Raw genomic sequence first — 27905 nt, forward strand, 5'->3', positions numbered from 1 at the left:
GATGCTAGAAGATAAAAGAGCAACATTGTCAAAGTTCTGGGGGGGAGTTGTTTGAACACTCAGAAGAGGGGCAAAAATAAATATATATTTGGACATGTAAGAACTCAAAGTTCACCACTTAGAAATCCTGTTTGAAAAAGAGTACAATACAGCAAAAGACTTCATCTAAGACGAAAAATACAGAAATCAAACACAGTGATGAACAAGTAAACTACTAAGACATATAGTTTAGTTTAGTTTAAATAATTGAGAAACATAAAAATAAATGGACAATATGGAACTAAAATCTCAGGTAGTTAAAACATGGAGGTTGGGTGTGGGACTGAGAGGCAGGATCAGGGAGGGAGTCCATTAAGATTCTTATAGCCCTGGCCACATAACTCGGTTAGAGCATGGACCGGATACACCAAGGTTGCGGGTTTGCTCTCCAGTTTGGGCACATACAAGGCGCAACCAATGAGTGCACAAATGAATAAAATAATAAGATTATTTTTTTTTTGCTCTCTCTAACTAAAAAAAACTAAAATATAACAAATCAATAAAAAAAGATTCTTACATTGCTTTGTATATATTATAGTTATTAAAGCAATTTATTGTGCTATAGTGTATCAACCTTAGAAAAGACAAAGAAAATGTCCCAATATTAATTTCCTTGTGTATAGTTTGCATTATTGATAATTCTAGCTTAAGAAATATATACAATTTCTTTAAGTGCTAACTTTGTCTTTCAAGACAATGGAACTGCCCTTCATTAATTAAATGGCCTGAGACCAGACTTTAATTGTAACTCAAGTTACATTACAGGTTTCAGTTGCTCACAGTGTCTAAAAGCATGTATAACGGTTGGAGAAACAGTCACTCCTAACATGGAATTGAACTCACTTATTTCTGCTACAGAATCTTTCAAATTAATCAAGAATTACTTAGCAACTATCAACCCACACAAACAACACACATTTACTCAGGTACTTCCTATCTATCTAATGCGCTCAATACACACAATATACATATTTTACATATCTGTTTCTCAATTTAGAATGGTATTTCAGTTTATTTGAAGTTCCATTCCTTTCTTTGTAGGGAGGGGGGAAACCAAAGGAAAATCCAACAATTAAATCTTTACCCAGAAGAACACAGCAATCTCTAAAATTACAACAAAACTTTTTTTGCAAATGACAATGAGAGACTACCTCAGTTAAAAAAGCTTTACATGTGAAAGAATACAATTGAATATCAATGCCAAGATAGTTTAATAAAGTTAATTTTACCATATTTCCCACATATAAGATGCTCCCATGTATAAGACGCACCTTAAATTTGGGGCCTGAAATTTGAAAAAAGTATATTACATAAAGTTATTGAACTCAAGTTTTATTCATCATAAAATTCACACAACTCATCACTGTCAAAAACTCCCATCCATTCATTTGCTTGTCCTCATTTGTGTCTGATGACGAATCACTGTCTTCAACAATGAACACAAAAACAAGTTAAAAAAGCGGGAAATGCAAGTAAAAAAAACCTACAACCAACCGCTGTATAAGACGCACCCAATTTGTAGACCTCACATTTTTTTAAAAGGGTGTGTCTTACACATGGGGAAATATGGTAATTATCTTAACAACATAAATAAGATACTCCAAAAAACTTCCCTTAACAAAATGTTAAGTATCTATTTAACATACAACTCAAAAATTCACAAAAACCATAAAAGCTGTAAAATAAGATATATCACCATAATCTATTTATTCAGAGTAAGCTTTTAGTAAACTATACAATTAACACAGCTAGTTCTTCAAATAGAGCTTGTATATGTTTATCAGAATTCTGAATTTTAAAAAATAGAAAATCACACCCTTCCCCCATTAACCCTGGGCTTTTTTGGACAAATTTTCCACAAGAAATGGAACTGTTAACTACCCACTCTACTCCAGAAACCTGGGAATCATGTTAAACTCTTCTCACTCAAAGACCTTCTCATATTAATTCTACCTACAAAATATCAGATCTAAGGCCCTGGCCGGTTGGCTCAGCAGTAGAGCATTGGCCTGGCGTGTGGAAGTCCCGGGTTCAATTCAGGGCACACAGGAGGCACCCATCTGCCTCTCCACACTCCCCCCCCCCCCTTTCTCTTTATCTCTCTCTTCCTGTCCTGCAGCCAAGGCTCCACTGGAGCAAAGTTGGTCCCCGTTAGGATGGCTCCATGGCCTCCACCTCAGGAGCTAGAATGGCTCTGGTTGCAACAGCGCAACGCCCCAGATAGGCTGCGTATCACCCCCTGGTGGGCTTGCAGGGTGGATCCCAGTTGTGCGCATGCAGGAGTCTGTCTTTCTTCCTCCCCACTTCTCACTTCAGAAAAATACAAAAATAAATCAGATCTAGCCTTTCTTCTCACTCCCCACAGGGACTGCCCCAATTCATATCTCACCAATAATAATATAACAACCTCTAACTGATTTCCCTACCCTCAAGCTGCCCACTCTGCTCTTCAACAACTCAAAAAATTTTAGCTTTCAGAAATAAAAATTTCAGGTCACACCTAGTGGAGACAATATAAAACGTCTCAGAGAAATTGAACTGGGTTTTGTTTTGTTTTGTTTTGAAAGGTAAAATAGGGAAGTAATATTGACTTTTCCCTGAGATGTCTTGGAAAAGATAAAACATTTTAAAACTATATTTTTAGGCCTGACCAGGTGGTAGCACAGCAGATAGAGCATCAGTCTCAGATGCAGAGGACCCAGGTTTGAAACCCATGGTCACCAGCTTAAGCCCAATGGTCACTGGCTTAAGCAATGAGTCACTGGTTCGGCTGGAGCTCCCCGGTCAAGGCACATATGAGAAAGCAATCAATGAACAACTAAGGTGCCGCAACTGTAAGTTGATGCTTCACATCTCTCTCCCTTTCTGCCTGTCTCTGTCTGTCTCAGAAAATCTATATTTTTAGGATTCCTATAAAAAGTAAAAAACTTACTGCACATCAAAAGGTCCCTGGTTCAGAGCCCTGGCTGGTTGGCTCAGTGGTAGAGCATCTGCCTGGCGTGCAGAAGTCCCGGGTTCGATTCCCGGCCTGGGCACACAGAAGAAGCACCCATTTGCTTCTCCACCCCTCCCCCTCTCCTTCCTCTCTGTCTCTCTCTTCCCCTCTGGCGGCCGAGGCTCCACTGGAGCAAAGATGGCCCAGGTGCTGGGGATGGCTCCTCGGCCTCTGCCCCAGGCGCTAGAGTAGCTCTGGTCTCAACAGAGCAACGCCCCAGAGAGGCAGAGCGTCGCCCTCTGGTGGGCGTGCCGGGTGGATCCCGGTCGAGCGCATGCGGGAGTCTGTCTGTCTCTCCCTGTTTCCGGCTTCAGAAAAATACAGGAAAAAAAAAAAAAAAAAAAAGGTCCCAGTTCAGATCCAGGTGCCCCCTCCAAAAAAACTTAGAAGACAGTGGTTAACACATATGATTTTGCATACAGTTAAGACATTGTATAACCATATAATTCAAGAAAGGAATTGAAAGATTGCACTAAAATATTCCATCTTGAACTTCTAAGGTACTATTATAACACCCAAGATGGAGAGGACCTGCGAGGAAACACCTGAAGAAAGGAGAGAGAAAGGAGGGGAGGGGGGGGAGGGGAGGGAGAAGAAAGGGAGAGAAAGGAGGGAAGGGAGGGGAGGTTAAAGGAGGAGGGCAGGGAAAAGGAGGAGCGGAAGAAGGAAGAAAAGTGGAGAGAGAGAAATTCAGTAGTATATAATCTTTTTGTTTGTTTGTTTTTGTTTTTTTTACAGAGACAGAGAGAGTCAGAGAGAGGGATAGATAGGGACAGACAGACAGGAACGAAGAGATAAGAAGCATCAATCATTAGTTTTTCATTGCGACACCTTAGTTGTTCATTGATTGCTTTCTCATATGTGCCTTGACCACGGGCCTTCAGTAGACCGAGTAACCTCTTGCTTGAGCCAGCAACCTTGGCTCCAAGCTGGTGAGCTTTTGCTCAAACCAGATGAGCCCGCGCTCAAGCTGGCGACCTCGGGGTCTCGAACCTGGGTCCTCGGCATCCCAGTCTGACACTCTACCCACTGCGCAACCACCTGGTCAGGCAGTAGTAGTATAATCTTTATAAGCAATATCTAAAAGGAAAAGGAGAGTTAAACCCAGACAAACTTCTAGCAAATAAAGAAAAAAAAATATATCAAATATTCATTATTACTAATTTGAAATGTGACATTTATTCATTCAACTAACATTTGAGCACCTACCATATGCTAAGTAGTATACTAGAAATAATGTAAAAAAAGGCAAAATGAATTCTTTATGGAACTTACAATCGGTCACTGACATGTTGTCTTCGTTTAATTTAACATATTTATTTATTTTTAATTTTAAAGAAAATACTACAAGGCATCTATAACACATGTGTCCCAATTTCATTTTCTCATGTGGTCTGAAGTTCCTCAGCCACAAATCTTTTAGATAAGCTAATGCTTAAAGTTAACAACTACCTGTACACTCCAGAATGTTTCACACTTTTATGCCTTTTCCCATGCTGTTCCTTACCTAGAATGCTTTTCCATCTCCGACTCAACCTTTCAAATTTACATAATGACTATAGTGATGCATGATATACCCTGGGGAAAGTTATGTACTTGCTCTTTTATATTCCCAAAGCAGTTATACTTCTATATAATTGTTTGCATAACTAGATTCATGGAAACATGACCATGTAGACATAATTCAAATATAAGCTGTCTGCAAAACACACACTCTGGAATCAAAGTTACAAGAAGGTTAAAAGGATGGAAAAAGATATACCATGAAAAACAGTAACCAAAAGACAGCTAGAGTGGCTATGCTAATGCTGAAATAAATGACCTTTCCACAAAAGTGTAAGCAAAGTACCAGGACAAATAGGTGGGAACAGTCATTCCTGACTACACATCATTATAGGCTGTTGCCCTTTTTTCCCCCCTTAGTGCTTGGCGCTGACTGGCTGCACTCTTCTATCCTCTACTGCCACTCCTCCTGGAACAGCCAACACCATGGGTTTTGCAGACCTGAAAAATCCCACCAGCCTCCAGGTACTCAAGACTATCTGGGAGACAAGAGCCACACCAAGGGGTATGTGCCATCAAAAGCAGATGTGACAGTAGTTGAAACAGTCTCCAGCCACCACCTGCCAACTTGCATCATCCCTCACGTTGGTATAATCATCACATCAAGTCTTACGAAAAGGAAAAGGCCAGCCTGCCAGGAATGAAAAAGCTTTGGACAAGTATGGCCCTGCTAATGTGGAAGACACCACAGGAAGTGGAGCTACAGATAGTGAAAATAATGGTGACATTGATCTCCTTGGATCTGATAAGGAGGAAGAAAGCAAAGAGGCTAAGAGAAGAACCCAAGTGAAGAACACTGGCACAGTATGAGTCAAAGAAAGCTAAAACCTGCACTTGTTACCAGTCTTCCATCTTTTTTTTTTTTTTTTTTCCATTTTTCTGAAGCTGGAAACAGGGAGAGACAGTCAGACAGACTCCCGCATGCGCCCGACCGGGATCCACCCGGCACGCCCACCATGGGCGTCGCCATGTTGCGACCAGAGCCACTCTAGCGCCTGAGGCAGAGGCCACAGAGTCATCCCCAGCGCCCGGGCCATCTTTGCTCCAATGGAGCCTTGGCTGTGGGAGGGGAAGAGAGAGACAGAGAGGAAAGCGCGGCGGAGGGGTGGAGAAGCAAATGGGCGCTTCTCCTATGTGCCCTGGCCGGGAATCGAACCCGGGTCCTCCGCACGCTAGGCCGACGCTCTACCGCTGAGCCAACCGGCCAGGGCCCCAGTTTTCCATCTTACTAGGTGTGAAACCTTGGGATAATGAGTTGGATATGGCAAAATTAGTGAAGTGTCAGGAGCATTCAAACAGATGGTTCTGTTTGGGACTCTTCTAAACTGATTCCAGTTGAGCATGGAATTAAAAAAAAATTCAAATAATACACTCTGATCAGGTAGCTCAGTTGGTTAGAGCATCATCCGAATACAGCAAGGTTGCAGGTTTGATTCCTGGTCAGAGAGCACTTGCAGAAATCAACAACTGAGTGTGTAAATAAGTGGAACAACAAGTCATTTCTCTCACTTTCTCTCCCTTCCTCTCCAAAGTCAATAAAAAAAACAAAAAAATCTGCCTGACCAGTGTGGCAGTGGATAGATGTCGACTTAAGGCACTGAGGACCCAGGTTTGAGACCCCGAGGTCGCCAGCTTGAGCAAAGGCTCATCTGGCTTCAGCAAAAAAAAAAAAAGAAAGAAAAAAGCTCCCCAGCTTGGACCCAAGGACCCTGGCTCAAGCAAGGGGTTACTCGATCTGCTGAAGGCCCGTGGTCAAGGCACATATGAGAAAGCAATCAATGAACAACTAAGGTGTCGCAACGAAAAACTGATGATTGATGCTTCTTATCTCTCTGTGTTCCTGTCTGTCTGTCCCTATCTATCCCCCTCTCTGCCTCTCTCTCTGTCCCTGTAAAAAAAAAAAAAAAATTTTTTTTAAATTAATTAATTTAAAAAAATACTGGCCCTGGCCGGTTGGTTCAGTAGTAGAGCGTCGGCCTGGTGTGCAGGAGTCCCTGGTTCGATTCCTGGCCAGGGCACACAGGAGAGGCGCCCGTCTGCTTCTCCACCCCTCCCCCTTCCTTCCTCTCTGTCTCTCTCTTCCCCTCCCGCAGCCGAGGCTCCATAGGAGCAAAAGATGGCCCGGGCGCTGGGGATGGCTCCTTGGCCTCTGCCCCAGGCGCTAGAGTGGCTCTGGTCTCGACAGAGCGACGCCCCGGATGGGCAGAGCATTGCCCCCTAGTGGGCGTGCCAGGTGGATCCCGGTTGGGCGCATGCGGGAGTCTGTCTGACTGCCTCCCCCTTTCCAGCTTCAGAAAAATACAAAAAAAAATAAAAAAATACTCATACTGATACCATGAGAACTTTTTAAAGTAAAAAAGCATAAATGAATAGAAAGCATGACATAATCTGACTCAGAAGCCTTGATCATTGTTCAGTGTTCAGACCAAGACCATGGTACTGAAGATCACATTACAATCTTAAGTTCATAGTTGAAGGGACAGTACAGTGTTTAAGAGCTAGTCTCAAAGCCAAATTTACCCAGTTTAAAATTCCCACAGCACTATAAACTATCTTTGTACTATCAAATTTTCCTCCAGTTCCTTAATGCTATGTAACTTGAGGCAAGTTACTTTACCTCTCTTAATAAATGAAAATAGTAACAGTAATAGAATGGTTGTGAGGATTAAACACTCTAGGTAGGAGACTTTAGTATATAGCCTGGCTCACAGTAAGCTCTAATAACTGTAACATTATCATTTATGGCATTCAACCTACAAAATTATGGTAAAGCATGTATACTCCAAAGCCCCTCATTTTTGCATTTTTATAACTTATTTTTGTTTCTATCCAAGATGGGAATGGAGACAATAAAATTGAAAAGATAATTAAGGTAAAAAGGTCCAAAATATGGGAAAATAGGAAAGAAAAAGGATGAGACATAATTATCATGGTGAATCAAACCAGATAAGCTAGAAGAGAAATAGGCTATAAAATGAAAAGGCCATGAAGATAAAAAGTAAGAAAAGGACAAACCACAAACCAGTTGATCAGTCAGAATTTACCATATAGGACAAAAATCTCTAAAATGAGGCATGTTATAGAATGCCTGGGTTCAGATGCCAGCCCACGTTAGCACTATTGGAGATCACTCCTTTATGGTTCTAATAAAGTAAAACTTGGCAAGACTTTAATGGGAATATAAATTAAGCTCCATTATATTTCTGATTAAACAAAGTTCTTTAAAATGTCCTGGTACATCCAAAACTCCAAACACCAAAAACAAGTTACAATTTGAAATAACTCATTCTATTTTTTCCCCTAAAACTGTTTTAACATTGAAACACTGAGGAAATGGCAATTACGTTTATTTGCAAAGCCAACTGTGAGGATGCTCAGGAGAAAAGAACAGAGTATCAAAGTAAATTCCCTGAGATATGCAGCATTCCAAGTGCCAAAGTTTCCTAACCAACATTATACTTTCCCTAAAAACAATGGCTGATGTTCAAAGTACATAACACCACCCATTTGTAAATAGGCTATTCTCCCCCAACCTTCTGTCCCATAACCAAAGTAAATCTTTTAAGTTCTATCTTTAATAAACACATCCTTTCCCATCTGAGTACAAGGCATCACCATTCACCCACTTATCTTCATCAAGACCTGGGACTCTATCTCCAAATCATTCATATATTTTGTGTGTGTGTGTGTGTGTGAGAGAGAGAGACAGAGAGACAGACAGCGAGAGAGATGAGAAGCATCAACTCATAGTTGTGGCACCTTAGTTATACATTGATTGCTTTCTCATATGTGCCTTGACCCGGGAGTCTCCAGCAGAGTAAGTGACCTCTTGCTAATGACAGCGACCTTTGACCTCAAGCCAGCAACCTTTGACCTCAAGCCAGCAACCATGGGGTCACGTCTACGATTCCATGCTCAAGCCAGTGACCCTGTGCTCAAGGCTGATGATCCCGCACTCAAACAGGCGACCTAGAGGTTTCGAACCTGGGTCTTCAGGATCCCAAGCCAATGGTCTATCCATTGTGCCACCACCTGGTCAGCCCCAAATTAGATCTTTAATCAGTACACTTGGATGAGACTTTGACACTAGTACAACAAGTCTTACCCTACTGCTAATTACTACCTCACTTGGCCCGCTATCCCAATCTTGCCTTACGACAATTAGGCAAAAGCCATGGCTATCCTTGAGTGAAAGAAATTATTTCAATACAAGGTCATCCCCCTATTAACAGAAAAGCTTTCAGATTCACCTAAACTGAAAAAGAGGAGTAATAGTAAAAGAGTTGTGTGGGCCCTGGCCGGTTGGCTTGGTGGTGGAGCGTCGGCCTGGCGTGCGGGGGACCCGGGTTCGATTCCCGGCCAGGGCACATGGGAGAGGCGCCCATTTGCTTCTCCACCCCCCCCCTCCTTCCTCTCTGTCTCTCTCTTCCCCTCCTGCAGCCGAGGCTCCATTGGAGCGGAGATGGCCCGGGTGCTGGGGATGGCTCCTTGGCGTCTGCCCCAGGCGCTGGAGTGGCTCTGGTTGCGGCAGAGCAACGCCCCGTAGGGCAGAGCACCGCCCCCTGGTGGGCAGAGCGTTGCCCCTGGTGGGAGTGCCGGGTGGATCCCGGTCGGGCGCATGCGGGAGTCTGTCTGTCTCTCCCCGTTTCCAGCTTCAGAAAAATACAAAAAAAATAAAATAAATAAAATAAAAAATAAAGAGTTGTGTGTAAAATTAGATAAATACTGAGGAAGCTGCAGTTCTATTATTTTCATTCACAGGATACTCTAGGCATTTAATTTGTATATTCTGGTTCTAAATGTGTTCTCAAACACAAAGATAACCATCTGATAAATATCTCTCCACTACAAGAGGAATCAGTAAAAATATTTTCTGTAAGTACAGGGACAGAGGGTAATTACTTTAGGTTGTACAGGCTATAGTTCTTTGTCACACTCACTCAAACCTGCCTCTTTAGGGTAAAAGCAAACCATAGAAAATATGTAAACAAATAAACATGACTGTACCAATAACACTTTATTCAAAAAAAGCCAGTCAATGGACCAGATATAGCTCACAAGCTGTAATCTGCCCACCCCTGCCTTAGACTATCACAGACTCCATTTTAACTTCCAATTACATGCATTCATTTTAACTTTTTTTTTTTTTTTGTACTTTTCCAAAGCTGGAAACGGGGAGAGAAAGACAGACTCCCGCATGCGCCCGACCGGGATCCATCGGGCACGCCAACCAGAGGCAACGCTCTGCCCACCAGGGGGCGATGCTCTGCCCCTCCGGGGTGTTGCTCTGCCGCGACCAGAGCCACTCTAGCGCCTGGGGCAGAGGCCAAGGAGCCATCCCCAGCGCCCGGGCCATCTTTGCTCCAATGGAGCCTTGGCTGCGGGAGGGGAAGAGAGAGACAGAGAGGAAGGATGTGGGGGGTGGAGAAGCAAATGGGCACTTCTCCTATGTGCCCTGGCCGGGAATCGAACCTGGGTCCCCCGCATGCCAGGCCGATGCTCTACCGCTGAGCCAACCGGCCAGGGCCAACATGCATTCATTTTAAATACAGTAATACTTCTAATGAAATGGGACACAAAGTCTGTTAATTCCAATGCTAACATTGACTAACATGTCAATTACTTCCAATCAACAATGAAAAGTTTCGTTCTCTTACATTGGGCAAATCTTTTATATTTAAAAGTTTGTAAGATTTGCCTCACCAAGGCGGTAGCGCAGTGGACAGAGTGTCAGACTGGGACGCAGAAGACCCAGGTTTGAACCCCAAGATACCTGGCTTGAGTGCGGGTTCATCCAGCTTGAGTGTAGGATCATAGACATGATCCCATGGCAGCTCATTTGAAGCCCAAGGTCACTGGCTCAAGCAAGAGGTCACTCACTCTGCTGTAGCCCCCAAGTCAAGGCACATATGAGAAAGCAATCAATGAACAGCTAAGGTGCCACAATGAAGAATTGATGCTTCTCATCTCTCTCCCTCCCTTTCTGGCTGTTCCTATCTGTTCCTCTCTCTGTCTCTGTCACCAAAAAAAAAAAAAAAAAAGGCCCTGGCCGGTTGGCTCATTGGTAGAGCGTCGGCCTGGCGTGCAGGAGTCCCGGGTTCGATCCCCGGCCAGGGCACACAGGAGAAGCGCCCATCTGCTTCTCCACCCCTCCCCCTCTCCTTCCTCTCTGTCTCTCTCTTCCCCTCCTGCAGCCAAGGCTCCATTGGCGCAAAGTTGGCCCGGGTGCTGAGGATGGCTCCGTGGCCTCTGCCTCAGGCGCTAGAATGGCTCTGGTTGCAACAGAGCAACGCCCCAGATGGGCAGAGCGTCGCCCCTTGGTGGGCGTGCCAGGTGGATCCCAGTTGGGTGCATGAGGGAGTCTGACTGCCTCCCCGTTTCCAACTTCAGAAGAATACCAAAAAAAAAAAAAAAAAAGTTTGTAAGATTTAATTCTAAAAAGAAGTTTTAGAACAGAACATGATCATATTCATCTCATAAACATTTATGCCTGCCCTCAAAGAGTTTATAGTCTCATAGGCTAGACAGTAAGTACAGTACAAAGAGTGTATGAGTATTGTACTTTAAATCATACATAGGGCAGAAAGTACCTAAGAGGTGAGAGTCAGAACTGATTAACTTGAGACAGAGGAAGTAGAAAAAATTTCACAGAGCATTTGGTGTGTAAGGAGCAGCAGATTAATGATGGACAAATACAATGAGCAAGCAAGGGAAGGAAGATGGGGACAGAATATCCAACTCAGCTAGGAGGATGAGGGAAGAACATAAAGGTATGAAACCTTTCATGTCTTCAGAGATCTGCAAACAGTTCAGCATGACTAAATTAGAGCAATAATGGCATTAGAAAAGTGAGGCTGAATATAAAAGAAGTTAGAGACTCAAAAGGTTAGAGTTTGGACACTCAAGACTCCAAACAAAGTAGAAAGTACATCAGAGATTAAGGTCTACGATGACTCCTTAGTTACTGATACAGATGACTTGCCGGATGACTATAATATTCGCAGTGAAAGGTAATTCACAATTAAAAGTAAATAAAAGCAGCAACTCAATTTTCCTTTTTAAAGCCTCTTAAAAAGACTGCTTTTTTCTGATATAATTGACATATAGCATTATATTCAATATTTGTATATACTACAAAATGATTGCCACAATAAGTCTAGTTAACATCCATCATCACACATAGTTCCAAATTTCTTCTTGTGATGAGAACTGTTAAGTCACCATACTGCAGGTCGTATCCTCATGACTTATTTTATAACTGAAACTTTGTACCTTTTGAGCACCTCCATGTCACTGTTGGTAGACTACTTTTAAATAATTTTTGGTAATTAACAAACAAATATATAATTAGTAGAGAAAATTTAAAAATATATATATTAAGAAAAAACGAAGAAAAATAATAAATACCTATTATTCTAGATTCCAGGAAATAATTAAGATAAACATACAAATGCAGGGGGGAAAGCATGCTGAAAGAATACAAACCTAAATAAATTATAAAACAATACAGAGCTAAGGAAATTATAAAACAAAGTTCACTAAAATATTTACCATTAAAAAGTACACTCTATACTTGCTCATATATTAAAACAAACAAACAAAAAAACTACCTTACTGCTTCTTTGTCTATCTGTGGGGCAGCTGTGTTAGGCCTGCTCACTGGTTTACCAGCTGCAAGCCCTTTGCTTGATTAGTGCGTGAGCATGTAGCAGTACCTCGTGTGTATGGTCTTTATAAGGCTATGGGTGCTTCCCCTGGACGGGGATTCTCCCAGATCGCTCTCCCACCACCTTGAAGTGCGGTTTTCCTTGCTCCCTTGCCCTTACTGCAAATAGCATATTTTCCTTTATTAGCTCTTTCCCTTTGCGAGCCACCAATATACGAGTATGGCTCGACACTTTCCAGCTCCACAGTTTCTCTACCGTCTGCCCGAATCCAATGTGAACGTGCCTGGCCTCGGCCACCAGCATTACACTATCTTTGCTGCTAAACTATAAGCTCCATAAGGACTAGGATCTTATCTTGCTCAATGAATCTGTAGAATATAAGCATGCTTGGCACATAGTAGGTAATCAATTTAACATTTCTTGAAAGAAATCTTTTTTTAAATAAAACCCCAGAAACTTTCTAAAGCCATATTTAATACTACAAAAAAAACCTAACATAAAAAGAAAATAGGTAAGACCCTGGTACGCCCCCACCATTTTTTAAGATCTTATTTTTGGATTTTAGAGAGAGGAGAAAGAGAAAGGCAAGGGAGAGGGGGGGAAGAGCTGGAAGCATCAAATCATAGTTGCTTCTTATATGTGCCCTGTCCCTACAAGCCCTGGGTTTCAGTGACCTCAGCGTGCCAGGTGAACACTCTATCCACTGAGTCACCATAGGACCTGATAGCCTTTGTAAAGCGATCTACCACACAATAAAAACAAAACAGCACAGCCTGACCAGGTGGTGGTGCAGTGTATAAAGCGTTGAACTGGGATGCGGAGAACCCAGGTTTAAGACCCGAGGTCGCCCGCCAGCTTGAGCACGGGCTCATCTGGTTTGAGCAAAGCTCACCAGCTTGAACCCAGGGTCGCTGGCTCGAGCAAGGGGTCACTCGGTCTGCTGAAGGCCCATGGTCAAGGCCCATATGAGAAATCAATCAATGAACAACTAAGAAGCCGAAATGAAGAATTGATGTTTCTCATCTCTCTCCTTCCTGTCTGTCTGTCCCTATCTGTCCCTTTTTCTGACTCTCTGTCTCTGCCACAAAAAAAAAAAAAAAATTAAAAAAAGAAAAAAAAAAATCTGAATCAAATGATGTGTTAAAATATTTAATAAAATACCATAAAAAAAATCCAGGCTTAATATATTAACACTATATCTATCAGGCAGAGAGCCAAAGAAATTTTCTTAAATTTAACATATAAATACCTTCCTTGAATATATGATTCAGGTTAAAATGTATTTTGGTTATAAACTGCTCTTGCTGTTCCAAAATGCATGTGATTTCACTTGATAAAGTACCAGAGAAAAATATCCGTCTTTGACTGGGATAGTAACAAGTGCTCAATTTAGCTACTTCACACTAGATTAGAGAATCCTTAAAAGAAGTGCCCATGGTTTAACATGTTTCCAAAAAAAAAATTCCCCATGTGTTAGGCTTGCTCTCGGGATTACCAGCTGCAATCACTTTGCCTGATGGGTTCATGAGTGCATGCAGCGCTACGCAGGTGTGTATGGCTTATATAGGGCTACAGGTACTTGCACTCAAGAGAAATAGGGGGTTTCAGATGTGCACATTGCCTGTCCACCACTGTGAGGGGCCATTTTGCTGTTTGTTTGCCTGAGAGGCAGTTTCCCCTGACTGTGTGCTTGTCAGCGTTGTGAGACTATTAAACGGAATGCCCCAACCCTTTCCAGCTCTGCAGTTTTTCTACCAACTGCCCAAGTCCAATGTGGACCTGCAGGGCCTTGGCCACCGGCATTACACCTCATGATGTTTAATATGCATACAGCAGATACTTAAGACACATATTAAGTAAATAAAACAGTTGATAAATACTCAGCTTTCTTTTTTTTTTCTTTTTTAGTGAGAGGAGGGGAGGCAGAGACAGACTCCTGCATGCACCCAACTGGGCCTACTAGGGGTGATGCTCTGCCCATCTGGGGCCCTTGCTCTGTTGCAACCGGAGCCATTTTTTTAGCACCTGAGGCAGAGGCCATGGAGCTAGTTTCAGTGCCCGAGGCCAACTTGCTCTATTTGAGCCTTGGCTGCAGGAGAGGAGGAGAGGAGATGAGAGAGAGAGAGAGAGAGAGAGAGAGAGAGAGAGAGAGAGAGAGAAAGAAGGGGAGACAAAGAGAAGTAAGAGGGGTAGGGGTGGAGAAGCAGATGGGTACTTCCATGTGTCGACTGGGAATCAAACCTGGGATAGCCACACGCCAGGCCGATGTTCTACCGCTGAGCCAACTGGCCAGGGTCTCACCTTTCTTAACAGCTGAGAATTTAACATAAACTTCTTAGTAATTAAAAATCAAGTTAATCAATTTGCACTAACAGACCCAATTTAGCCAGAAAAATCTTTCTTTCCCTGTTATCTCCAATTCTAAGACACTGCCAGCAATCTCTCTCCAAACCTCCATGACTCTTGGCTACTTCAATTCTATGATGTTGGGAAAACAGCTGTGTTAGGCCTACTAGCTGGTGTACCGGCTGCAAGCCCTTTGTTTGATTAGTGCATGAGCACACGGCAAAGGCACATGTGCACAGCCTATATAAGGCTAAATGGGTGCTTGTGCTCAGAGGGATTGTGGATGGCAGATTGTGAATTGCTTGCCCACACAGTGAGGGGCTAGTTATTTGCTGTTTCTTTGCTTGAGAAGAGGTTTTCTCCTGGCTGTGTGCTCATCTGCTGTTAAGAGAATCTACTAGTAATGGCCCAAAACGCCTTTTGGCTCTGCAGTTACTCTACCATCCATCTAACAAATGTTTAAAAAATATTATTTTACCAAAGGTGGGAGAGCCAAAACTGCTTTTCCACCCCCACCAAACCAGGTTCTGGTTCCAGTAGTGCTACCACAATGGTCTACCAGTGTAGACCCACCACACAACTTCCAGCACACGCACCTGGTGAGATCTTAAAGCAACAGATGGTGACTCCAGTTATGACAAAGTCACTTTTCTACATTATCTAATGCACCTAAAAACTACTGTCACACAATTCAATTAGCAGCAGTAAGAGGAAACAGAAATGACAGCCACAACTCCAGTTAAATATAAAAGGTGTATATCTTTTATACTTGACATTTTGACTGTAAGAATTAAACCCCAAATTATTAATAAATGTGAAAAAGAAATCAAACCTAAAATTGCTCTAAAAAAATAAAATCTTTTTTTTTTTTTAATCTTTTTCCTTTTTGTGTTTTTCTGAAGCTGGAAACGGGGAGGCAGTCAGACAGACTCCCGCATGCGCCCGACCAAGATCCACCCGGCACACCCACCAGGGGGCGATGCTGTGCCCACCCGGGGCATCGCTCTACTGCAACCAGAGCCATTCTAGCGCCTGAGGCAGAGGCCACAGAGCCATCCTCAGCGCCCGGGCCAACTTTGCTCCAATGGAGCCTTGGCTGTGGGAGAGGAAGAGACAGAGAGGAAGGAGAGGGGGAGGGGTGGAGAAGCAGATGGGCGCTTCTCCTGTGTGCCCTGGCCGGGGATCGAACCCGGGACTCCTGCATGCCAGGCCGACGCTCTACCACTGAGCCAACCAGCCAGGGCCAAAAAAATTAAAATCTTAAAAAAAAAATGAATGGGACCTGGACAGCTGGCTCAGTGGTAGAGTGTTGGCCTGGCATGTATGTCCCAGGTTTAATTCCTGGTGAAGGCACACAGGAGAAGCAACCATCTGCTTCTCCACCCCTCACCCTTTCTCTTTCTTTCTCTCTTTCTTCCCCTCCCATGGCTCGATTGCTTCAAGCACATCAGACCCTGGCACTGAGAATGGCTCTGTGGAGCTTCTCTCAGGTGCAAAAATAACTCAGTTGCCAACATGGACCCAGGTGGGCAGAGCATCAGCCCCAGATGGGGGCTGCAGGGAGGATCCTGGTCAGGGTGCATACGGGAGTCTATCTACCTTCCTCTTACTTGGAAAAGAAAAAAAATAAATAAATGATTCAACTTCTTTAATACAATACAAATAACTCAGTCAACCACAGAATAAACAATAGGAATTATAACACATTGTCTGTACATATTTTAATAGACTGTTATTAGACACATGTAATGCCTTAATACCATAAAAAGACTATCTTTAAAATTTTTAAAGGTATTGGCCCTGGTTGGTTGGCTCAGTGGCAGAGCATCAACCTGGCGTGTGGAAGTCCCGGTTCGATTCCTGGCCAGGGCACACAGGAGAAGTGCTCATATGCTTCTCCACTCTACCCCCTCTCCTTTCTATTTCTCTCTTCTCCTCCCACAGCCAAGGCTCCACTGGAGCAAAGTTAACCCAGGCGCTGAGGATGGCTCCATGGCCTCTGCCTCAGGCGCTAGAATGGCTCTGGTTGCAATGGAGCAATGCCCCTGGTGGGCAGAGCATCGCCCCCTAGTGGGCTTGTCGAGTGGATCCCGGTCAGGCACATGTGGGAGTCTGTCTCTCTGCCTCCCTGCTTCTCACTTCAGAAAAATACAAAAAAAAAAGAAAGAAAAGGTATTGTAATACCAGTGGCTGAGGACAGGCAGGTCCACGTTGGATTTGGTCAGATGGTAGTAAAAAAACTGCGGAGCAGGAAAGGATTAGGCATTTTATTATTTTTATTTTATTTATTTTATTTTATTTTATTTTGGTGAGAGACAGATAGGAACAGACAGACCAGAAGGGAGAGAGGTGAGAAGCATCAATTCTTCGTTGTAGCACCTTAGTTTCCCATTGATTGCTTTCTCATATGTGCCTTGACTGGGGGGGGGGGGGCGCGGGGGGAGGGTTACAGCCAACTGAGTGACCCCTTGCTCAAGCCAGCAACCTTGGACTCAAGCTGATGAGCCTTGCTCAAATCAGATGAGCCCACATTCAGACTGGCGACCATGGGGTTTCAAACCTGGGTCCTCTGCGTCCCCGTCCAACGCTCTATCCACTGCACCACTGCCTGGTTAGGTTGGGCCATTCCGTTGAATAAAGTCTTCTCAGAATGGCGGACAAGCATACAGGCAGGGGAAATTGCCTCTCAAGCAAACAAACAGCAAAATGGCCTCTCACAGTAGTGGCCAGGCAATCCGCACATCTACAATCCCCCATCACTCCTATAACAAGCACCCATACCCCCCATGTGCTCACGCACTAATCAGGCAAAGGGCTTGGAGCCAGTAAACCAGCGAGCAAGCCTGCCCCACAGGTATATTTTCCTCTTTAAAAAGGTCTTCTACAAAAGAAGAAAGATGCTTGGGAGCCTTGAAAGTTGGTAATCCCACAAAGTTAATGTCCATTTTTACTTGTGTCCGTTATCTCCTGGTCATACACGTCCAGTCAGAGGGAAGCTAGGGAAGTCCAGACAGAGAGCACAGAACTGGGAGGGCTAAAGTAGATTGTGAGGGAGGGGGGATAAAACAGCACCTTCAGATGGCAAACTATTTTCCTAGTCTAAGGAGTATCAACAAGAAAACTAAATTTTTCTTTGCTGATAATTTCAGCATATAAGTACTTTTCAAATAACAGTCTGAATAACACCAACGGTCAGCTAGCTACTGTATTTCCCCATGTATAAGACTCTCATGTGTAGAAGATGCACCTTAATTTTGGGACCCGAAATTTGAAGAAGAAACAAAATATATATTTTAAATTTTTTTTATTTATTTTTATTTATTTTAGAGAGGAGAGGGAGAGAAAGAGAGAGGGGGGGGGGAGAGGAGAGGGGGAGGAGCTGGAAGCATCAACTCCCATATGTGCCTTGACCAGGCAAGCCCAGGGTTTCGAACCAGCGACCTAAGCATTTCCAGGTCGACGCTTTATCCACTGCGCCACCACAGGCCAGGCAAAATATATATTTTATATAAAGTTATTGAACTCAAGTTTTATTCATTATAAAATTCATACAACTCCTCATCAGCACGAAAAAGCAGGAAATGCAAGTAAAAAAATCTACAACTACTGTGTAAGACGCACCCAGTTTTTAAACCACTAATTTTTCAGAAAAGGATGCGTTGTATGCATGGAGAAATACGGTATATACACTTAAAACCAATCTCTGCATCTTGGTTTTCTTCCCTACAAATAAAGGCAAAGTAGACAAGAAAATCTTTTCTTTCTAGCCCTAAAGTGCAAAGATAAAAATAGTCTCTATAGTACAGGGTTCCAAGCTTTCTAGGTTCACAATGCCCTCAGTATTTCAGTAATGTTTTCCCCCATAGCAGCTCAAGGCCAAGAAACAAGAACAGTTCCACTTATTAAGTAGTTAGTATAGCCATTTGAAAAACAAACCTAGTTCAGCTGAAGAAAACATTCATTCTTCAATAACCACAATTACTACTTATAGAATATGTATTATGGTTGGGAACTGCACAACTTCTCAAACTTTGGAATCAGATTAGATACTGCTATCCTTATTTCCTGTTCCACAACGATTTTCATGCAGTATTTTCATTTTATCATAGGAATCAAAAGAAATGTAGCACAAACTAATTTTGAAACCATGAGTTCTCTCAAGCTAGTAGTTCACCTGGCAACCAACAGATGTCAACTAATGCTCTATCTCACTTTGAAAATTTAAACTACCCAGCAGCACCTCTGAGAGCTGTGGCAATATTCTGGGTTGCCCTGGTGAAGTATGGGAAACATGGCTCTATGGCAAAGTCTTATATAATTTTGTGGCTTGGACTCAGACAAGTTAGAAATCAGCTGCCTGCTAAACAGAAATAATAGCAGCAACTTCAGGTAATAGTTGCAAGAATTAATGAGATGTCTGCACATAGTAAATACTCAATAAATGGCAGCTCTAATTATATCATTAAAACTGAACAGGCAGCCTGGCCAGGCAGTGGCACAGTGGATAGAGCGTCGAACTGGGATGCTGAGGACCCAAGTTCGAGACCCCGAGGTCGCCAGCTTGAGTGCAGGCTCATCTGGTTTGAGCAAGGCTCATCAGCCTGAGCCCAAGGTTGCTGGCTCCAGCAAGGGGTCACTCGGTCTGCTGTAGCGCCCCCCCCCCCCGCCCCGTCAAGGCACATAGAGAAAGCAATCAGTGAACAACTAAGGTGCCGCAACGAAGAATTGATGCTTCTCATCTCTCTCCCTTCCTGTCTGTCCCTATCCTATCTGTCCCTCTGTCTGACTCTGTCACAAAGAGAAAAAAAAGAAAAAAAACAAACAGGCAGTTTTATAACACTAAATTTAGTTACTGAATCTGTGAGGATGAAGGAAACATTCTAAACTGAAACCACAATTTCAAATTAAAACTTATACACAAATTTTTAAGGGAAAGATCATAAATTGTTTAAATAAGGGCAATACAAAGAACTATATAGTCTCCAAAGGATATCATATTATTGATACTACATGTATCACAATAAAGGGTTGTGTAAAAAGTATTAAAATGGCAACTCAGAAGAACATATGTTAAAAAGCACCTTTTTGCCTGACCAGATGGTGGCGCTGTGGACACACTATTGGACTGGGACACAGATTGCTCACGTTAGAAACCCCGAGGTTGCCAGCTTGAGCGTGGGCTCACCAGCTTGAGTGCGGGGTCACTGGCTTGAGCGTGGGATCATAGACATGAGTCCATGATTACTGGCTTGAGCCCAAAGGTCGCTGGCTTGATCCCAAAGGTCGCTGGCTTGAAGCCCAAGGTTGCTGGCAAGAGCCCAATGTGCTGGCTTCAGCAAGGGGTTCCCCTCTCAAGGCCCATATGAGAAAGCAATCAATGAACAACTAGGAGCTGCAACAAAGAGCCTCAACAAAGAATTGATGCTTCCCATCTCTCCCTTCCTGTCTGTCCCAATCTGTCCCTTTCTCTGTCTCTGTCACACACACAAAGCACCTTTTACACACTAGAAAAAAGCAAAAGTTTTATGAACTAGAACACTTTTAACAGCATTAAGAACTGCCTTGTCAAAACACTTAAGTTTAGCTTGACCAGGCGGTGGCGCAGTGGATAGAGCAATGGCCTAAGTTTAGCTTGACCAGGCGGTGGTGCAGTAGATAGATGGCCTGGGACACTGATGACCCAGGGTCGATACCCCGAGGTCATTGGCTTCAGTGCTGGCTCATTCGGCTTGAGCGAAGCTCACCAACTTGAGCATGGGTCGCTGGCTTAAGTGATGGGATCACAGACATGACCCCATGGTCATGGGCTTGAGACTGGACTAGAGCGCAACTACCCCCCTCCACCCCCACTGTCAAGACACATATGAGAATCAATGAACAACTAAGGTGCCACAACTATGAGTTGATGTTTCTTGTCTCTCTCCCTTCCTGTGTGTGTGTCTGTCTCGCTCCATCTCTCTCACTAAAAAAATAGTAATAATAAAAAATAAAAACACTTAACTTTCGCCCTGGCCAGTTGGCTCAGCGGTAGAGCGTCGGCCTGGCATGCAGGAGTCCCAGGTTCGATTCCCGGCCAGGGCACACAGGAAAAGCACCCATCTGCTTCTCCACCCCTCCCCCTCTCCTTCTTCTCTTTCTCTTCCCCTCCCGCAGCCCAGGCTCCATTGGAGCAAAGTTGGCCCGGGCACTGAGGATGGCTCTGTGGCCTCTGCCTCAGGCGCTAGAGTGGCTCTGGATGCAACAGAGCGAGGCCCCAGAGGGGCAGAGCATCGCCCCCTGGTGGGCATGCCAGGTGGATCCTGGTCAGGTGCATGCGGGAGTCTGTCTGACTGCCTCCCCGTTTCCAGCTTCAGAAAAATGAAAAAAAAACCCACTTAACTTTCTATATGAGCAAACTAATTTGATCATAACTTTTCATCAAGAACATAACAGCACCTGACCAGGCGGTGGCGCAGTGGATAGAGCGTCAGACTGGGATGCCGAGGTCGCCAGCTTGAGCGCAGGCTCATCTGATTTGAGCAAAAGTTCACCAGCTTGGACCCAAGGTCGCTGGCTCGAGCAAGGGGTTACTAGGTCTGCTGAAGGCCCGCCGTCAAGGCACATATGAGAAAGCAATCAATGAACAACTAAAGGGTCGCAATGCGCAACGAAAAACTAATGATTGATGCTTCTCATCTCTCCGTTCTTGTCTGTCCCTGTCTATCCCTCTCTCTGACTCTCTATCTCTGTAAAAAAATAAGAATAAGTAAAATAAAAAAAAGTAAAGGGTTATTAAAAAATAAAGAACATAATAGCTCACTATATCTGCTGAAACCCCTTTCTCACAGGCTAAAATTTAATCATTTTAATTCCAAATACATTTGTGTGTCCATCTCACAAACATTTGTAATAAAATGTACTGTATAAGAATACCTTTAAAAAAAAAAAAAAGAATACCTTTAGGTGCTGGATTTATGAAAGGATTTTTGAAACATTTCATTTGATCCTGATATTATCTCGATTTTCTAAAGAAACTAAGGTCCATAAAAATTAAGTAATTTGCACTACAACCCATATATTACACAGTTCAACACTAAAATTCTTATCTTTTCATTCTGTTTAGTACACAACTCCTTCTCAAAAGACTCAGTTCAAATATTGTTAGTTAAATCAGTACTGTTTTATCAACTATTTCAAGTACACTAACCATCATCAACATCTGGAAAATGAAAATCTTTGCCCTGCACAGTAATGGTATTTCACCTGCAGAGACTTTTCATTTGCCAAGTATCCTGAACTGTGTAATATTAATAATTATTCTCAGGTCACCTTCCGACAAGATATATTATTATACACTAATGGTAATGCAGTGGGCGAAACCACTGTACAATCTTTCAAGTCATTATTATTTATTTCCCCTTTTTCACTTAGCAGGTGGCCCATTGTTAAAATCCAGATAGGAAGATAACACAAAGTGTTAACCTGACTAATATTTTTACTTGTTATTAATATTAACAAAATGAAGTGGCCAAAATAAATATTAAGAGGAATGGGGGGGCAAGCAGTTTTGTAATACCATCCAAAATACAATACTATCACACAAAGTCTGTGTCTTTCAATTTGGTCCAAGTAAATTCCAAAAACAATTTATCAGCAATGCCTTTCCCCAAATTCCCACATTTCTTTGATAGATTACTACCATTTCCCAAGATATCCTAAAAGCAACTTAATAAAGGATTCTACTCCACAATGACTATTTCCTTCAAAATTGAAGGTAAATACAATTTAATAATGAAATTACTATTTGGGGAAACTTTTAAAGAAATTCTGCAGGAGGTCTTTATATAATGTAACCAGTTACCCTCCTATTTTATGATATGTAAAGAATTAGCCTTTTATATGCCAGAGTTTGTTAAAGGTAGTGGAGATTTGGGCAGGTAAGAAGAGATACAGGCCTGCACCATAACTACTGTATTAATTTGAGTCTCTGGTAACCATAACATCATTTTCTCTATAGATAATATTTTAAACAACTTCACACTTGGCTCTTCCTAGCAATGTAAGTATACAGTTAATAGAAACTTCATTTCCATGAAGAACTGAAGAGCGAAAAAAAGACACAATCCACTCTACCCATGGAATACAGACAAAAAAGGAAGGGGGGGAAAAGACCTATTTGAAAAACGTTTCTTGCCTAGCCAAGGGCTATTCCCAGATAAAGGCAATGATCGAGTACAACAAAAAAACCTTTTCTAAAGAAAGAAATATGCCAGAAAGGACAAGCATGGCTCAGAAATAAATAGGGGGTGAATATACGCGCTCAGTGTGAGAGCTGGTGGCAGCAGGCGCAGCGCTGAGATGCTCTAGCGAAAAGAACCAACAGCAGCAGGAAGTTTCAATGGGGTCGGGCAGAGCATGCGCTCTGCACCCGCGCGGTGGCCTTATGTGGAAGGAGCACCACTTGCGAACACCAATAATAGACCAGCGGCACCAGAGAGAAACATGAGCAACAAGCACCTCTTCAACTGTTTCCCCCTCCGTCTGAGCCCCTCCTCCAGCCTACATACTAACCACCCCACCCCACCCTACCCTGCAAATGGGAGGGCGACTTCTTCTTCCCCTAAGCCTTGCTGCCAAGATGAAGGGGGAAGGGACTGAAAAAGTGGGGAGATGCTTTTCTATGGGGGTGGGGGTAGGTGGGAGAGAGAGAGAGGAAAACTATGGGGGAGGAGAAATTAACCCCCTACGCTCCAAAGTGTTGGTGAACCGACTTAGTCCCCCAAAGCAAGAATGGAGGAGGACCCCCTCCCACACGGGAGGAGCAAATCTCCCCACTCGGAGGAAGGAGTTTTGGGGGTTAAATTGGCCCTCGAGGAGAAGCGAAGAGGGACGAGAGCTGACTCTCTCGGGGGAGCTCCCACTAGAGGGAGGGAGGAAGGGCTAAAGTGTCCGCTGGCCCCCGCCCACCCAGGTGGAGGGAGAGAAAGGGGGCGCCCCGAGAAGATGAGCCCAGCCAGCCTCCCCCGAGATGGTCGAGAGGATGGTGGGAAGAGGGGAGGGAGAGCTAGGAGAGGAGGAGAAAAGCGCAAAGCTGGCCGGAACCTGCGCTCCCCTTCCCCCGCCACCGAGAAGGAGACGGGGTGGGGAACCCGCCTCTGCCGCGGGGCAGCAGTCCCAGGGGCAGCCGATCGGCACAACGACCCCCTCCCCGCCCACACCTAGCCCGCGACGCCCCCACCTCCGTTCGGTGCCCGGGCGAGTGGCCCTAGGGGGCCTCCGCCCCGCCTCCCCACAGCCCAAGACCCCCGGGGGCTGGGCTGAGAAGACAGGCGGGGCGGAGCTGCACCCCAGGGGGAAGCCGGAGCCGCGGAGACCTGGGACGTCTACGAAGAGCTGAAAGAAGAAGCGTGCCAGGGCCGCTTCCCGCCGGGCGTTCGGGCCCCTCGCCTACCTTCTCCGTTGCCGACGTCCCGCGGCGGCGCCTGCAGCACTCGCTCCAGCTCGGGGAACGGCAACTCAGGCAGATCGAGCAGCGGCCCGTAACGCTCCAAGAAGGAGCACACCACGGCAAAGTTGGGGCACGAACCCGGGCAGCCCGGAGGAGCCGCCGCCGCCGCCGGTGCCGCCGCCGCCGCCATTTTGAACTGGAGGATGGAGGAGGAGGCGATGGGGGGGTGGGAGGGAGCCGGGAAACCGAGGAGTGGCAGAGCAGCTTTATCGACGACAGGAGGCGCTAGCTACTGACTGCCCTGCAGATCCGAGCTTCTCTGGCACGGCGCCGCGATCCCACAATACAACAGCGGCGGGGAGCAGTCGAGAACCAAGTCAGACAGGGGCAAGAGAGACACTGTGCCTTTCACTTTCCTCCCAGTTCCCGCCCCCTTCTCTCCCCGTACTTCGCCCCTCCCACTTTGGGTTCGCCACAGCCTCGTGTGACAGGGAGAATGAAAACAAGGATAGCCGGGCAGGGAGGTGGGCTGGAAACTAGAGAGGCGGGATTTTTTTTAGGAACGGTAGCCAATAGGCTCGGAGGGGCGGGGCCTCAGGAGAACGCTGGCGAAAGGCTTGTTCCGGGCGGGGCTAGTAGGAGGTACCACCTCCGCCAGAGGACTAGACCTCATCGAGGTGAGAGGTAAAGCACGGAGCGGTTTGGGATCGCAACTGTGGAGAGAGGGCTTTTGGGTGAGTTTGGCGGGCACTCCGAGAACTGGAAGAGGGTCACGAGATGGTGAAGGCGAGTGAATCAGAAGCTGAAAAAAAAGAAGGCTTGGTGGTGAGGGGTGGAAGCACTATTGTGAGAGAAGGTTGGACAGGAGAAAGGTAGAGAGATGGCCTCTAATTAGGGGTTGGGACGGGACCTCAGTAAGGAGAAGTCGGCCGAAGATTACTGAGGGGTATTGCTGTCTACTGTACCTACAAGACTCGCAGCTTTGCTTTTGGAATACCAGGATTTGAGGGCTCTAGGGGACGAGGGCCGGAAAAAGCAAGACTGCAGAGATCAGCAGTCTGAGTCGGGGCCCTGCCAGGAGATCGGAGAAAGGACCAGCCTCAGCGGAAGGACCGAGGTGTGAGAGGCCTGGGTTCTGCGGTGGTTGCCAGGGTGTGAGGGAGAGGGACTCTGTTGAGGTACTCGAGTCTGAGGGACCAGGTTCCGCGGGGGCCAGGGTCCGAGGGTGGGCTAGGACTCAGTCATAAGAGGGCGGGCGTGACAGGAGGTGTGGTGGAAGAGCAAAAAAGTTGGATAGAGGATCGAGTTCCATTTCGTTGGGGGGCAGCAGTGAGCATTCTCCGACCAAGAATCTCAGAAAACCATCAATAATGCAAAATGGAATGTACAGCTTGAGATGCAATGTGCCTTATGGTTAGGAGCCTAAACTTGAGAATCAGCCAGACTTGAATCCTAACAGAGCCACTTCATAACATTGCAGAAGAGTCTTCAGGTCTTTGAACCTCAGTAAAGTGGGGGTGATAAGAGTAGCTAGATCATGGAATTTTCCTAGATAATTCACAATAAATTGATTAGTACAATATGGTGGCACTTTGTAACTTAAAAAAAAAAAAGAAGTTACTAAAATTTAGATTGAATTCAGCCATAATTTATACAGTTTAAATTTCCAGTGTGCATTTAAAACTTACATAGTACCTACTTCCCAAAAAGAATTTGAAGCAAGGAATAATATATCATGTAAACAGGACAATTAGAGATTAAGGAAGATAAAGAAATTTATAGGCAAATAATTATATTGGGAACAGAATTTTGCTTTGCGTTTCTAGGTTAAAAAAACAATTAAACATTGAATTTTCTGCATTTCTAGATTAAAAGGAAAAATAAAATGAAAACTTCAATGGTCTATATATATCATTCTAATTATCTAAAGAAAGAAACAATATTCATTTATTAAGGAAGAAAAATTCTATTGTAAGAGGAGTTTATTTTCCAGGATACCAATTCCTAATACACAAACCTTTTTAAAGGAAAAAAAATATATGTTCTTTTGAACATATCAAATATATTTTAAAATTCCAGTTTAAGTAATACTGATGTAAGAAATTAAAGCCAATAAATACAACAATGTAAATGTACTTCATGCCATTGACCTAGCCACTTAAAAATATTTAAAATGGTAAATCTTATGTTATGTATTTTTTACCACAATAAAACGTTTTTTAAAAAGGGAAAGTAAAGTCTTACTTTAGGAAAATGTTTATTGTTGTGAATTTTCATTGCAGAAGAGACAATTAATGTATGGTAAAATACTGTTTTTAAGCAACACTGAAATGAAGCTCAAACTAAACTAAAAAGTATTGGTAGAACTCTCAGAACTCCCAAGGATGTATCTCTAGACCTTAGGAACTGAAGACCACAGTTTAAGAAAAAGCAGACCCAGAACACATTTTTAACAAGTTTTTCAGTAAGATACAAAAAACTTCATAGATTGTTACTTACTTGACTTTAAGTAAAAGGTAGGTACATCATATCTTTTGATGGAAAGAACCTTCAAACCAAAGGAAAGATTTTATTATATCATTATATGAACTTGACCCTCTACCCCCTTCCTTTCTATTTCTTTGGTTTCAGCTTCCCCAGCACCTCACCTCCCACTCTCCCATGGTTGCAAAATAGCATTCTTAAAAAAAAAACAAAAAAAAAAAACTAACAATAGCTTTCTACTACAGTATTCTTTTCTCTGTGCTCAGAACACTGTTATTCAAAGGGGAACTGATAAGGTTAGAGTTTCTGTTTTTGTTAATACAGATTGGCATGGGGACAAAGTTCTTGGGCATCAAAAAGTTATATCCACTCGAAAGGTAAGAGATGTTTTACTAACAAAGCAAGGTTTAGATCAGGGGTAGTCAACCTTTTTATACCTACCGCCCATTTTTGTATCTCTGCTAGTAGTAAAATTTTCTAACCACCCACCAGTTCCACAGTAATGGTGATTTATAAAGTAGGGAAGTAACTTTACTATATAAAATTTATAAAGCAGAGTTACAGCAAGTTAAAGCATATAATAATAATTACTTACCAAGTACTTTATGTCGGATTTTTGCTGTTTGGCAGAATAAATCTTTATAAAACAACTTACTATAGTTAAATCTATCTTTTTATTTATACTTTGGTTGCTCCGCTACCGCCCACCATGAAAGCTGGAACGCCCACTAGTGGGCAGTGGGGACCAGGTTGACTACCTTCACTAAGTCTTTTCTTGAAAAGAAATTAAATGACACACACTCATATAAGATCAACTCTTCTGGCATTAAAGAAATGAAACAACTTCTATCATAAATAGCATGATCTTGTATTTAGAAAATTCTAAGGATCCCACCAAAAAACTATTGGAATTAATATACAGGTCGGCCCTTTGCAGTATACAAGATAAATACTCAAAAATCAAGTGTAGCCTGACCAGGCGGTGGCGCAGTGGATAGAGCGTCGGACTGGGATGCAGAGGACCCAGGTTCGAGACCCCAAGGTCGCAGGCTTGAGCGCGGGCTCATCTGGTTTGAGCAAAAGCCCACCAGCTTGAACCCAATGTCGCTGGCTCCAGCAAGGGGTTACTCAGTCTGCTGAAGGCCCATGGTCAAGGCACATGTGGGAAAGCAATCAATGAACAACTAAGGTGTTGCAATGCGCAATGAAAAACTAATGATTGATGCTTCTCATCTCTCTCCATTCCTGTCTGTCTGTCCTTGTCTGTCTCTCTCTCTGACTCACTCTCTGTCTCTGTAAAAAATAAAAAAAAAAATTAAAAAAAAAAATCAAGTGTAGCCTGACCAGGCGGTGCCGCAGTGGATAGAGCATCGGACTGGGATGC

At 43.8% G+C, this 27905-nt stretch overlaps 2 protein-coding genes and 1 pseudogene across 8 annotated transcripts in view; 2 read left to right on the forward strand and 1 right to left on the reverse strand.

Moving 5' to 3' along the window:
* The window catches only part of RSF1 (remodeling and spacing factor 1), a 174668-nt gene extending 150254 nt beyond the window's left edge, over positions 1 to 24414 (reverse strand). Inside the window, exon 1 of one of the 3 annotated variants that reach the window (XM_066369263.1) lies at positions 24041 to 24414. In XM_066369263.1, coding sequence (XP_066225360.1) covers positions 24041 to 24227 — 187 coding nt within the window. In that variant the 5' untranslated portion in view covers positions 24228 to 24414. The remainder of the gene's footprint in view (positions 1 to 24040) is intronic. The other 2 variants (XM_066369256.1, XM_066369274.1) reach the window with 2 other exon arrangements.
* LOC136389689 (elongation factor 1-beta-like) lies at positions 5024 to 5964 on the forward strand (annotated as a pseudogene).
* A 233-nt stretch (positions 24415 to 24647) lies between the features above and the next one.
* Positions 24648 to 27905, forward strand: part of AAMDC (adipogenesis associated Mth938 domain containing) — a 44072-nt gene continuing 40814 nt past the window's right edge. Inside the window, exon 1 of one of the 5 annotated variants that reach the window (XM_066369214.1) lies at positions 24648 to 24721. Coding sequence is in view for 3 of the 5 variants with exons in the window: in XM_066369185.1 (XP_066225282.1) it covers positions 24815 to 24862 (48 nt within the window). In the remaining 2 variants the exon portion in view is untranslated. The other 4 variants (XM_066369185.1, XM_066369223.1, XM_066369195.1 and 1 more) reach the window with 4 other exon arrangements.

This window comes from Saccopteryx leptura, chromosome 1 (genome assembly GCF_036850995.1).
Source record: "Saccopteryx leptura isolate mSacLep1 chromosome 1, mSacLep1_pri_phased_curated, whole genome shotgun sequence".
In the NCBI taxonomy this organism is placed as follows: domain Eukaryota; kingdom Metazoa; phylum Chordata; class Mammalia; order Chiroptera; family Emballonuridae; genus Saccopteryx; species Saccopteryx leptura.